Source organism: Pithys albifrons, chromosome 1 (genome assembly GCF_047495875.1).
Source record: "Pithys albifrons albifrons isolate INPA30051 chromosome 1, PitAlb_v1, whole genome shotgun sequence".
Classification (NCBI taxonomy): domain Eukaryota; kingdom Metazoa; phylum Chordata; class Aves; order Passeriformes; family Thamnophilidae; genus Pithys; species Pithys albifrons.
Window position 1 is genome coordinate 43,937,743 of NC_092458.1, and position 14,643 is coordinate 43,952,385.

General features: G+C 38.8%; 1 protein-coding gene across 4 annotated transcripts in view; it reads right to left on the reverse strand.

Annotated features, from left to right (window-relative positions):
* Positions 1-1,669: 1,669 nt before the first annotated feature.
* SLAIN1 (SLAIN motif family member 1) overlaps positions 1,670-14,643 on the reverse strand; it is a 53,096-nt gene continuing 40,122 nt past the window's right edge. For 3 of the 4 annotated variants that reach the window (XM_071549667.1, XM_071549660.1, XM_071549657.1), the window contains 3 exons: positions 8,853-9,017; positions 6,645-6,942; positions 1,670-2,762 (listed from right to left, as the gene is read on the reverse strand). In XM_071549667.1, coding sequence (XP_071405768.1) covers positions 2,687-2,762; positions 6,645-6,942; positions 8,853-9,017 — 539 coding nt within the window. In that variant the 3' untranslated portion in view covers positions 1,670-2,686. The remainder of the gene's footprint in view (positions 2,763-6,644; positions 6,943-8,852; positions 9,018-14,643) is intronic. The other variant, XM_071549652.1, reaches the window with a different exon arrangement.

Genomic DNA, 14,643 nt, shown 5'->3' on the forward strand with positions numbered 1-14,643 from the left:
TGAACCTGACAGAAGTGGTTTTGTGTTGCATATTCCACACAGTTTGCTCCCACTGAGACTGTCATGAGGTATATGACACTGCGCAGTAGTATCTGGTCCACTGACACTAATCCCTCAGCTACAGGCAAACAGCAGCAGTACCACAGCCCATGGCTGAAATGAGCACAATTTTGCCAATTCCTAGATCAAGCTGCTCACACTTTAGTTTCCTCCTAAAGTTTGATGGCATCCAATGTGACAGATACTTAACAAAAACACTTAAACAGCAAAGCTATAAGGTTACCAAATCCTGACACAACATATTGCAAGGGAAAGGGATAATTAAAAAGGGAAAACCAACTGCACCTTCTGAAAAAGCTCATACTATCCAAGATGTTTGACTCCCCAGTTCATGACACATTTTGTAGTGTGGAATTTAAAACCGCAGATCACATTCCAGTACTTTCCCTTAACATGCTGGCATCATATACAGACAATACTGGAAAAAACGTATACACTGGCTTCAAACCAAGAGACTGGAAACAGAAGAGCTTTAGCTACCAAAAAGAAAATATTTTCAAAGTATATACTGCCCTCTTGTGTATAACTAGGTATTACCTCCAACAGCTGCAACAGATTTCAAAAATGAGAATACTGTGGTGCTGTGGCGTTCCAGATAATGGAGGTACAGCGACAAAATCCTGGCAGGAGGTAACAGACTGAAGGAACAGCTCAGACCAGGGCTGTCAGCAACGAGAAGCAGCTACTCACTGTCACTGGTCTTCATCCATCTTTTATCAAGAAAATCATGTTGAATTCCCTAGCACCAGAAGCAGGGAGAGCTTATTAATTCAGGAGGTTCTACAGATCTCCTTTTCATGGGCAAAAAGGAAAGCACCTCCCAGATGGTTCTGAATCTCACCACAACCAGTCAGTGAGACAAACCATTCAAGACAACAGAGACTGTTCACAAATGACTGACTGCTTTAACTGGCAGTAATTTCTTCCAATTAAAACTTGTAATGAACAAGATGAGTTTGGCACACTTCTGCTTAAATACTTACCTGAGCAGAAATAATTGATTTTTGGGAATATTTCTTGATACCTTCTTCAAGAGTTCTGCTTTTTAGGGGGAAAAAAAAAGCAACTGGATTAAAAGAACCACAGTGTGAAAAATTGATTGTTTATCTCTGTTAAACAATGTTATGCTGAGCAGGGATACTACTGCACTACTATACATCACTTCTCAGTGTAATGAAAGTTTTACTCACCACTAAACACTTCCCTTTGCTTTTTATTCTAGCTTGTCCTTTAAGAAAATCAGGTCCTCATGCAACTTTGGAGCAAAACTGAGAGCAAATTCAGAGGCACAGTAAAAGATTCCCTAGGTACACAATCTCTGTCTCCCATTGGAAGTCACATTTGCACTTGCAGAATCTAAACATTAAATTGAAAAAAATCCCTTAGGATCAGAATAAGATGGATTTGAAAATAAAACATATTTGTCTTCTAGGCATACCATGGCTTCACAATACAACTGAACAAAAAAAAAAAGTTTTTCAGATTAACTCGTTATTGTATGCAAAAATCCAGCATAATCTTTGTAAAAGTTAAGTAGAGCTAAGTAGATGTCAGTTCCTAAATTCTCACAATGTTTACACTGCACACCCAAGAAGAGCATTATTGCTGAAATAGATTCTTTATTTCCTGAAACATTCCAAAACAGCAGTATACACAGTCGTAATCAAATATTAAGTCATATGCCATTATAAGAAAGCATTGATTAGTGCAATTGGATTTTGTAAAAGATCTATCAAAAAGATTTATTCACATTAAAACTCATTTTCCATAAGCAACTGTTAATAAAACATTACAATTTTAATCTTTGTAATAAAGTACTTAAAATCAACTGTAGTTTTAGAGATCACTGTATCTTTGTAAATGCAATGTGACTTATGCTGCCATTTTAAATACAAAACACTATGACAATAAATTAACAATTGAACAAATGGTGAAAAACCAACAAAACCATGCTGACCCAGCTGGATGACGATTTCCAGTGAATGCTACCTTTCTTTTGTGCTCCTGCAACATAAATATACTGCTTTGTATTGCCAATGGTAAGATTTTGTAAGATATGTTCCTAGTGCTAGAAAAGTACATTGCCCCCAAAATATTATTTATGGCACCGAAAAGTTAAATTATCTCTCTGTTGTTCAAGGTTCAGGCAAGTTGAAATGAACTTAATTATACAAAATAAAATGTACTGGAAACACTAGAAAAAAATTCAAGCACATATATAAGTACTCCCAAATTCAAAATAAAATGCATGATGCCTTTACACTGAATAAATTATCTCAGAACTTCAGTATGGAAAAGATGCCCAAAAGCATAATCTCCTAGTTCCTTTCAAGGAAATGTTCTTGTACTTTGCACACATTTAAAACTTTCTTCAGTTCCAAATGCCAATGCTGCCATTGTTAGTCTGATAATAATGCAGTTGTTCAGGTAACTGATGAAGTGCAATATTTAGTATTTGATAAGATGTTCATTTTTTTTAAAATGACATTGCATTGTAGATGGTTACATATTAAGATCCTGGGGGAAATAATACTGTATGACCATCTTTTTCCAAATCATCATTACCCAGCCAGCTGGGTAATGAAATCTGCATTATTTGTTTTCCAATGTTGATGGACATCCTTCATCAATAGCAGCCATCTCTCCAGTTCCCATCCCGTATCGTGCTGAGTGACGAAAGTGGCTTTGGTGGCTGAAGAAAACTGTATTGACCGAAGGACAGAAAAAAAAATGGCAAAGGAAGTCATATTTCATGTGAAAGATCAAGGTAACAAACATCATTTACTTCTGCAGTGACACTGGCTTCGGAGCTTGCTTAGACACATCACTCTGCTATATTTCTGGCTACACTTCTATGCAACTGTAAAGGTCTAGGGTGAAATCAAGGCCCCTTCCAATAGGACCCCATCACTGTTACTGTTCTTAAGAGTATAAAAGATTTGTAAAAAGGAACTGAGTGAGCATGAGATGCCTCTAAACTGGAAGATTTGGTTTTTCATGGCTAAAGACAAAAAAATCCTATTTTTGTCACTATGGGCAGCAGACATCTAATGGGAAAGAACCTCCAAAAAGTTGTTGTGTTCCATAAGCTCATGAAAATTATCAGTTCATAAGAAGACTATGCAGGCATCAAAGAATTTTAGTGGTTGAAGAACTTCACCAAGTTCTGTTCCAGATCCTCTTATCCAAGACACGTGATGACGTGTTTCCATCCCACAGTCAGAGAACCATCAGTTCCAGCATTACCACTCCTGCAGGGCATCCTCTGGGTCCCCACCCTCACATCTGGGCTGCACCTCTCATTCATCAGTGAGGATTTACAAAATGCTTGCTGATCATCTTCCAAACCCTCCAAGTACTATCAAGGACACCATTTCAAGACTAAAAAAAGGGAAAACAACCATCTGATTTGATGAAATTCCCAACTCACTGATGACAAGTCAGGCTCTATCTCTAATTTGCCACAACCATAAATTTGAAAATAATGTGTCTCAATTTTGTGAAACTATCTCTTATAAAACCAGATCTGAAGCCTTGTTTTTCACATTACTCTGCTTTTGCTAAAAGCTACTGATGCCTCCTCTGATGCTTTTGGCATTAAAAACGCAGAGGTATGTTCAGTAAGGTAGTCAATCAGTCAGTCAGTCAGCAGAGTAGTTTCTCGCCTCTTCTACAACTGCTGTTTTAGTGGCAAAAACATTGCACTTAAGTAAACACAGTTGATTAAACTTAAGATTTAGCCAAGCTGCTTTTGAATAACTACACTTTGGTGTAGCATCACTTATCTTTGATATAAATCCAGTTACTTGAGACACAGAACACAACCTGCCTCTGCTGTCTTCTGCAACTGCTGCTTTTTTTTTTTCTCCCAGAAAGAAAAAGAAGAAAGTATGTTAAATTATCTCCAACAAAAAAACCCACAGAGGGCAAAAGTAAAGAATAATTAACCAAGTTGAAAATAGCTGTAAAAATACTGCTATGTATCCAGAGCTGAAGCTCTGCTACAGGACATGGAGCAGGAAAACGTGTCAGCACTGAAAACCATTTCAGAAAAGCACATGCCAGTATGATGTGATGTGGTTTGACACAACAGAGTTCTGGAGGGTCTGTAATCCATTTCTTCTTTTCTATCAACAGCTGGATTGCAGTGGCTGGCTCTAGTGCAAGGCAGCAAGAACAAGCAAGCCTTGGGCTCCACAGGTGTGCTCACATTCCTGCCACGCCTGTGCATGGTATCTGGCATGATCCAGACCTTGAGACGCTGATTGACTTCCTGGCTTTAGGTGGCATCTGCCTCATCACTGCCACTGCGGACTTGTTTGGAGACTGACCCAGACAAACACCAATGCTGCTTTTGGTTGGGCCCTGTGGGCAGCCTTAGCTGTCCCGCTCAGGTCCCGGCTCACCTTGCCCTATGGAAAGCTACGCCCGGTGCCCCTCACAGAACATTATAAAGTAGGGAACTGGAAGTTAGGCAGGTGCAAGAAGCCCCAACCGTGGAGTTGCAAAGGGCTGAGGGTTGTGTGGATCCACTCAACAGGAATGAAAAAAAAGGTGCTGCCTCAATTGTAAGGCTAAGAAGAGATGGACTTTACCATCACAATTTCTTTACACTACTTGTGGGTGCAGGAATTTCCGATGGCAAGAAGAAAAGCAGTTAATATTTAGCTGAGTTATTTATCTTGTCTATTATAGTTTTATTTTACAAATTATTAGAAGCACTCCTTCACCCCGTGTTTGATCCTATGCAGTAAATACTGAAGTTCCCTAATGTAACCTCTACATAATGTGTCTAACAACCTGTTTTAAGTATCTAGCATACCTGTAACTCAGCTACTTAAGAGTCTGGCCATAGGTATGAAGACACAGATTTGCTCTGAATGTGCACTTCTCCCTTAACATCTGATTTATTTAAAAAACACAAAAGACCTGTTCTACTTTTAACCAAGTCATGACCCTGTTTAATTTTGAAAGAAGCTAGAGTTCTGAACTGATAATCAGAAATACCATTTTTTAGAAATGACCACAGTGACAAGAACCAACAGGGAGAAAATCTGCCTGATGGCTGAATTCCTCCCAAGAAAAGTCTGTAAGAAGTGAAACTGCTTGTATTTTTCCAGATGCATCAATAAAATTAAACGAGGGTATTAAAGCATTGTATGCTGAGCTCCAATCTACCTGTACCTTTTGAGTCCTATAAACTTGTCAAACCCACAGTCTAAAGACCATCCATCTTCAAGGATCATTGATTTGACTCTAGGGCAACATATGATGCTGCCAATGTATGCTTGAAGGAAAAAAGACAAGAGCCCAGACTTTCTGGACTATAAACAGCTTTGTTACTGATTTGAATCAGCTTCTAATAAAAAAGTGTTTGAGAGTACACCATCTCAACCCTCCCACTGAAACTTCCTAATTTTGTTTTCCTTTAATATTGTCTGTTGTATGAAAAGTTACAAAATAACAAGGGACTCGTCTTCATAACCCAGAAAGGCTTTCTCATATGTTGCTATCAAAGATTTAAGAGCTCTGCAGAAGAACATGAAGTGGAGGAAAGGAGAAAGAAAAAGGAAAGAAAATACTCTACTATAAAGAACTCCAACTGAGAGAGTTCCAGCTGAGAGCAAAGGAGGTTATAATAGAAATCTCATGGTATAGTCTTCATCAAAAAAGAAAGCTGACGGCTCTTTATCAAAGTTTCACTGCAGTGGGTCAAAAGCTGTTGTCAGTCACATCAGTGTAATCCGCAAGTAACTCAACCTAAGAGAAAATGTGAACATTTGAACTTATTCTGGATCTAGCCAGTATGTAGTGAAAAGTATAAAAATGATGAGAGCTGAACAGTGATAGTTCATCCAGCATGAAATTAGGTGGTCACACAGCAGCCCCTCATAAGAGTAGGGATGTGTGCAATGGGAAGAAATAGTTGGAAGAGTTAACACAAAGTGATAGTTTTTCTTTCAGACACTTCATCACCTATTAATTACAGAACATACAACTAGAATTTAACTCCCAGCTGTGATAAGGTGATTAAAACAAAGTCTCTTTCCTCAAGCTTATTTTTTTATTGCTAGACTTAAAAATAATTAATTTAGAGATGAAATTCTCTTGGAAAAATGCAAAAATGCATTTGCCTAACAGTAGAGCTCATTGCAAGTATGTGATACTACAGGATTCCCTGTTTGCCTACTGTTTCTCAGCTGGAACAGAAAAGATGGTGGTTCAGCCCAAGACTGTTATCTAGGATTTTCCTTCTTCACAATGCTGCAATGTCATAACTCATATTTTTACAGTCTACTGGAAGAAGGTAACTCACATATGTTCATGATACGAGGTTTTGGTTTCTTACTGGTGGGTGGCAATCCATTCCTAGTTATATACGATTGCACACTATCCATTATCACTAAGGGCTACCAGCAAGCATTGTCCATCACTATTTCTGGCAAGAAATCTTTGCCCATTCAGTTCACCACTGGGAGACAGAAACTCTTATGTTTTAGAGATTCGTATGAAGGAAGAAAACAAAATCCCACAATTTTAGCCTAAGCCATCCACACAGCGACAGAGATCTGTTTAACTCTTACCTTCGAACCGGCTGAGCAATTTTACTTCTGGGAATGCCACTCCCATTGATGGCCAGCGATGGTCTTGGAAGAGCACTGCGTCCTACAATCCCTTGACTGGCAGTCTTGTTTGGCATTGGGATCCCAGTGTTAGAATGCAACTGTGAGTTGCCGGACACTGGAATACTGCTACTGCTACTACTACTACTACCTTGTACAGTTGGGCTTACATAGGCAGTAGCTTTGAGAGGTTGTCTGACAGACACTGGAAAATGTCCCACACTGTGAACTCGGTGTTGAAGCTGTCCTGGTGATGGAACTGTGAAAAGTGATAGAAAATGAAGTAACAAGGTCAGTAAGCAAAAAATAAGGCCAGGTAGTAGTGTTCATTTCCAGATAGATCTGAATAGGGATAAACACATCATTATACAATTTACTTGCAGATTACAAACTGCTGAAAACCCCTTTGGATTCAAGGCTGTATCCAGTAACACTGCACTGAACTAAAATACCATGTTCCATCACCATCCTGAGCAAAAATCGCAGCTCATATTCGCCCTTCTTTCTTCCCTCAAAGAGATTGCATTACCTGTTATAAGTACACTAAATCTACCTACACATTTAGAACTTTAAACAGGAGAAACTGCTGAAGGTATAAATTAATTAAGTACTGTTAGATCATTTTAATTTTGGGAAGGTGGCTTGAAATAACCACATATTGTTCAAGCAACATTGCTTTAATTAAGAAATTATGAAACATCACAGAAGTCTAAGCTTTATGTATAAAAACAATAAAAAGGCTATAAAAAGGTATTGAATATAACAGCATGTTCCAAGGCTGATGTTATGTAAACTATCATTTTAAATCAACACTATGAGTTCCAGAAGCTTTATATATAGATTTTCTACCCAATCCTGCCCTCTGGTGTACAGTTGACACACACCAGTTGCAGAGACCACATATCAAAAGCAAACTGTCAAAAGCCTGAAGCACATAAACTAACACACCACATCAAGAGCAATCCTTTTTTTAAGTCTTTTTGAAAAGAGACATCTTAAAACCATTTAAAGACACAAGAAAAATTTCAGGGCTATGATTCAATTAAACTAGACTAGCAATATATTGTTATGGAACTCTTACCATAACATAGCTCCTTACATACTCCAGTACAGCCACTTATTAGAAAGGTTTTTTAAAAACATTTTTTCATAAAAATGGCATTTTATACAAATACACATATATGAGAGCATAAATACTCAGAGAAATAGGTATTTCTAAGGTATTAAATAAAATTAAACTCTCAGTGCACTACCATGCAAATTCATGTGGGAACCTGAACTACTTTCATTCTCCTACTCAAATAGGTAAAAAACCCAACAAAATAAATCCATCAGCAAAGATTATTTTCCAGAAAAGATTCAATTTAATATTTTGAAGACATTTGTAAATTCTGTTTAAATGTGAAAGAAAACACCCAAATAAAACTTTTTTCCAACTTCTCCCTCCAAAATCTCCGAGAGCACAGAAGGTATACATTAGGTCCTTTCTTCTGCCTGGGTCCAATGAAATCCACTATTTCCATTTCCTCTCAAAGTATCTCAACCACTGTTCTAGAAAAGATGTGTCTGGATCTTGACCAATTTTGTTCATGTTCTACATTAATAATTCAGCATCCACTAGACCAATAACCCCTTCAACCCTCATCAAGAAGACACCTAAATTAAACCAATTAGAGAGTAATTTTAATTCCCCCACTCAAAAAGTGCATTATACTTGAGGCTATAATGTTTACTGCATTGCTTGGAAGAAAGCAGCTCAAATTCAGTAGGAGAGAGGTCATGTATTTTAAGACAGTATTTTTACAGTGTACTGTAAAACCAATACTGTATAAATTACCAAGAAAAGCAGTTTTCAACTGTAATTATATATGAATTAATTGCATTATTTGTGCTTCTACAATACTACTACTACTACTTACAGTTTCAGTTTTAAAGTTGGCACAAGGTGCATGGGCGAAGAAAAAAAAAGGTGAAGAAACTCTCACTAACAAGACTGTCAGAATTTGCTTTCAACAACAGAAACTCTGAAATTCTGAGCTATATTAAAATCTGGTGCAAAAGGAACAGTTTGGTTTTAATTTTTTCATAGAATAAAGGATCAGTGACCGGGACATGTATTTTACCACTTTATTGATTCCTTGTACACAGTCTAAGAACACAGGTACTTACTACTTGACTGCATCCTTGAAATCCCATTACTTGCTCCATGTAAATTGGAGTCAAAGCTCTGACTATTCCTCACAGTGACGGGAGAACTGGCAAGGCCAGCAGTACTGTTAATGGTGGGGGTACTTGGCATCCGGGCAAGGTTAGGCATGCTTCTTCGAAGTTTATCTGAAGCAAAAGAAGACAACATCCACAGTCAGGTCAGACTTTCCAAAAAACACCAGCAGACTCCAAATGATTTCTGTAGAAAACCAAAATTGTAACAAATTACTGCAAAACAAAGAAAGGTTTGGCTCTGCAGGAGAAATATGAGTATGTTATTGACAGCCAAAAAATTGAACCCTTCTGACTATTTTAACAGCATGATTATTCACAAATAATTTTCAAGACATCAAGAGGCAGTACATTTGTGGAATTGCAAGGATTTAAACAATAAAGTGTCATAATAAGGGTAAGTTTTACATAGATGTGTAAAGTAGGTCAGGTGAATCATGCCCTAAATGTGCTAGTTTCTTTGCAGCGAATACAAAAGAAATGGTGCAGTGACAGTCAGACACAAGTATTTACACTCTGGATGTCTAAAGACCAGTGAGATGAATCCATCCTAAGTGACTAAAGTCCTGCTTTCAGGTGCCAATGAGATGCTAAAAAAATTCCAATCAGCACCTAACCATATTAGCATGAGCTCCTACAGGTGGCCATGTGCAAAACCTGGTAAGTCTTTATGCTGTTCAGTTGCTTGGAGCCCCATGTTGACATCAGAATTTTCAAATCTTGTGCTTCTCCCACCTACCTCACTTGTGGTACCTGATTTAGTAAGCATTTCCAGAATAGGTCTGTAGGGCCTTTCACAAAATGAAAGCTGCAAATAACCCAAATGTTTCTGGGGCAGGTTCAACAGCTAAGGCACATGCCTAAAAGGAAAGAAGATGTCTGCAATCCCACTCACGCTGGTTGATTTGGAGAGAGAAGCTGAAACCAAATCTGACATCTCAAGACTCTGCAACCACAACAGCATCATGTAATCTAAGGTGAAGTTCTTTCAGTCTCTTCTGCCACCAGGACAAAGGGAGATGACTCGTTTCTGTATAATCAGAAGAGACTGGCAGAGGCAGAAAGGCACAGACTGAACGACCTGGTCTGAATTGCCTCCTGGGACGTGACAGACTTCACTAAAGCACCGTTGTGAGGAAATAATGGGTCATTTATTAAATTGTCATTGACAACACCACCAAGGTTTGCCTGTCAGCCAGGTTCAGGAGCAGTGGTGTGCCCTACTGAGGTGGCTATGTCTTTCCTGGTACCATGGTCAACATAGAAACCACCTGCTCCTGTTCTTGACATAGGTTCCAGTGCCTGGCAGATGTCTGCTCTCAGTTCTTACAACGCAGCAGAAGAAAGCAGGGGTGTGCTTATCTTGTAACAGGCAGCTATGACTGCTCTCTCCAAATGCAAGCAGGGCATTTTCAGGCTGATGTTTTGGTTTTATGCATAGGAACAACACATGACACTGCTTGGAATTGCTGATATGGGTCCACTTTCTAGCTCACACAGCAAGTTCAGTCCACAGAAACAACAAATTTATTTAGAAATCTCTGTTATCAGTCCACATAAATATATAACCTATTTAGCACCATCATGATCTCCTCCAATCCTTAAAGCTGCTAACAAGTGAAAAGTACTAAGAAGAGACAGTACAGTTCTATCTATGCAAGTTAATATAGGAGTCACTAAGAGTCATTTCAATATATGAGATGCCTATGTAACTCCAGCAAACCATGTCACAGCAAGGCTACATCATCTCCAGCAGGAAAAGGAACTTCAAGGTTTGAATCCTTGGCCAAATCCTAATAAAGAACCACTTTAAGGGCAATCCTTCACCCAAGAGTTAGAGTTTGCTTTAGTGACTAATTATTGACACTGGCATACTGAAACTGTCAATGGTACAGCAATGAGCATTAGCAGAGTGATTACTCCTGTTGTTCAGTCAGGTGGTAAGTATTAATATCACTGATGTAACAATGATAAAGCAGTTATCAGGCTTCCAAAACTGTCCTGGGAATGCAAACACACAGCTACTGTATGTCTATTTCCAAAATACTAATGGATTTAGCAAACTGAAAAGGGAAACCATCCTCCTATGATGCAATACTTGGCCCAGAGTGGTAGAAAATTCATGAATATGGGATGGCTGTACCTACAGTTAATTCTGGAGTCCTAGCCTACCCTTTAAAGTTCTAGGTCCTGAAATCCTAGGTCAACATTGCAGCACTTGGCAAAAAAGGTTTGAGCAGCAGGATGGTGGTAGAGAAAATGGCTCTGCATAAACCAGTTTTTCTAGTATCATGTTGTATAGCAGAATTTCTTAAGACTCTACATGCTTTTCCACTCCACTCAGGGACTGCATCAGCTACCCCAGGCATAATCTGTGCTTTCAACTGTCCAGTGGATGCAGCTACAACAGCAGAAAAATAGGTACAGAAGTAGCCTGGATTTCCTCCATGTCATGGGTGGGCCATGTCTTTTGCCTCCTGTTCATCAGTCCCTTCTTGTTCCAGCAGTCTGCTCTGCTGCTGATTCATTCAGTCCTCAGGCAGCAGATTGCTGCTGCACCTGCAAATTGTCATCCATCAATCAGCTGCATTACTTCTTTGATGTATCCTTGTGTCTGCTGAGATAAATGGCCCTGAAAAGCAATGAAAATAGCAGGTCAGTTTTGTGTTTGGGGAAAACCCAGAAATGTTCGCCTTGATGGCAATTTGCAGCTTTTATCTCCTTGCATGATGCATCCTCTTTCATCTCTTTCTTGATGCTCTGTCACCTGCTCCCCTCCTAAGAACAGTGGAAATAGTCTTACAAACATTTATTTGTAAATGAAACACTGGCTCTTGTGAGCTTAATATAGGGAAGCAGGAGGTGGGATTTATATGATTTTAATATTATTTCAGGTCACTGAGATGTGACTAGGTATGAACTTGCTGGAAATGTGTGAGAAGAAAACAAAAGCATTTTTCCAAGCTCCAGCAGGAAATGTTTCCTTTCCAGACCTCTTTGTCTCCTAAGACTGATGAGAAAATCAACAGAGAGGAGGAGTGAAGGAGCAGAGCTGAGATGTATTCTCAGGTGAGAAGCAATTTGCTCAGGTAGTCCTGTTTACGACGATGGTGAAATTTGCTACAGATCCCGCTACTTCTTCTGCACTAATCTGGTTCAGTGGCAAACCTAAAAAAATCATCAGTTGCTTGCAGTCTGTTCTGTTAGGAAGATGTGGATAATAACACCAGTGAGGGACTCCAGAGAACAGAGAACAACTGGATGTGGCACCATGATCTGGTTGACAAGGTGGTGATGAGTCAAAGGTTGGACTTGCTGATCTCAGAAGTCTCTTCCAACCTAATGATTCTGTGATTCTACAGCATCATAGTTACTGTGACCCACTAATGAGTCTCCACGATAACTTAGGCCAAAATAAATATGATGTTTAAGTAGGATGCATCTTCACCTTTGTCAGCCTTCTTTGAGATCAAATACTAGGACCTACAGATATTGCATTGCTGAAACATTTGGCAGCGTGAAGAAAATTCAAGGACAGGTCATGAAAGGGAAATTAGTAATTGGTTCCTGGTTACTACCACCTTATCTTAATAATCCATGGGTATACACATGTGCTTGTCATTTCATTAGCATTCTTTAGGTGGCATACATTGCCCTTCTTTCACGTATCTGCAACAGAATGAAACATCAAAAATCACCTACTGCATGTTTACACTTTTCCCCATATGTGGCATCCATGCTGAATTAGCCCACTGCCTACAGCACAAGAAAAACTGAGAATGGTGAAATACAGGATCATCTGTCCTCAAGTAAAATTATGCATGAAAAGGCCACCCCAGAGCACAGGTCATTTTCACTACTGCTAAGAAACAGGTTGAAAAGGAGGCAGAAGCATCACTTATTCTGTCAAACATTCCACAACATTACAGTGAAGATGTCTTACTCAGCTGTTTCAGTTCTGATTTTTTCATAGTAAGCTCTTTCCCTGTTGCTATTTCTTCTCTGAAGTCAGCCTGGGATCAGTGGCCTAGCTTCTTCCTGGACGGACACCAGAACAGGCAGAACTTGCCTTCTGTCTTTTGATCCCAGCACTGCTGGTGGCTGCCCCCATTCCACTGCTGCTTTTTTTCCCATTCCCTGACCTAATACTATCACCAGTTGAAGATTAATGTCCATGTAGCACACAAACAAAGCTTGCTCTTGGAGCAAAGCTGTCCCAGAAGAGGTGCACTCTAGGTGGGATGCCAGATGGGGACTTCTGTAGCATTTCTTGAAAAGTATCATCTTCTATCTGCCAAAACACCTCACCTCTCCTTGCAAGGAGCGCTTAAGTTCACTCTACAATGAAGTGTCTTACAATGCATTTATTCCTTCATTGTTATTCCCTACCAAGTGTTGGCAATGTTTTATTTGAACAAAAGGACTCACAAGCCTTGCCAAAAGCGCAGTATCATCAAGGAATGTGATATAATGAATCAGAATTATTATAGGCAATATATCACTGTTAGAGCCACGTTAGCAATTTCTTACACATAGTTAAATCCTGCACACAAACCCTGCAAATTCAACTCTGCCTTATCTGTATTGTCTGCATAAATAAGGTGGGGTAAAACCATAAGGAAAAATCTATGCTTCTCTGTTTTAAATATTATGTTCTATATTATGTAGCTATTCAGAGTGTGTTCTCAAAATCATTAACAAATTTGTAGATTCTATTACAACCTCACTCTAAGGGATTAATTTCTCTTCCTTATCTCCAAAGACCCGAGATCAGTATCTGCATTGCATTTTGTAATAGTTATAACATTTATGACATCCAAAATACATCAGGGTCTTGTTAAAGGTCTGTGGAGTCATCAGCTGATACAATAGACACATCAGTGGGTAAAAACACAAATAGGGATTACCAACGAAAAGTAAGTTCTTCAGTTAAGTGAGTGACAGCATTCTCAATGATTGTCAATACCTACATTTTGCTAACATTGAACATTTTATTCAGAACTCTTACTTCATCTCACCCTGGCTTTGCAGGCATATGTCTCCCACCACAGACAGTTCTGGCCAATGAACAATTTTTCCATTATCCTTCCATGACTCCTCTCACTGATCACTATTCTCAATGTAAATTCAAAGGTGGCAAAGTAAGATAATTTTTCTTGTTTTCTTTAATAAAGTCTGCAACGACTTCCTAGAGAGAATTCTCCCCTTCTGACTGAACAAGAGATGGTTATGAGCAGAAAAACACTTCATAAATCAGTAAGAAGAGACTTCTTCCCACCTCTCCAACCACAGAAATCCTTGTTAGTCTGAACTGAACTGGTATCTAAACACCCATCTACTGTCCCTGAAATGCTGCTTTTCTGTATCTGCCTCGAGTTTGCTTGAAGAAAACACACAACAACAAACAGAAACACATTTGCAACTTTCAAAATGAGTCAAGGGTGCTGCAACAGTCAATTAAGTTCATAATATTTTGCCTGAGAAATGTTATTCCCCAGAAGAGTAGGAAATACATTAACTTATAACTAGTAATTTCTGGAAAATAAAAGCAAAATTTTTCAAGTGAATGGCCTGTTTATGAAGGTATAAACCAAGCTAAAAACTTAAAAATCAACATGAAAACGTAATGGAAAATATACATTAAAACTAACCACATAGAATGCACTGCTACTCCATGAATGATGTTATTTCACCTGCCCCTTCTTACTGTATTATAATAAACTCCTTCACCTGGAATAAA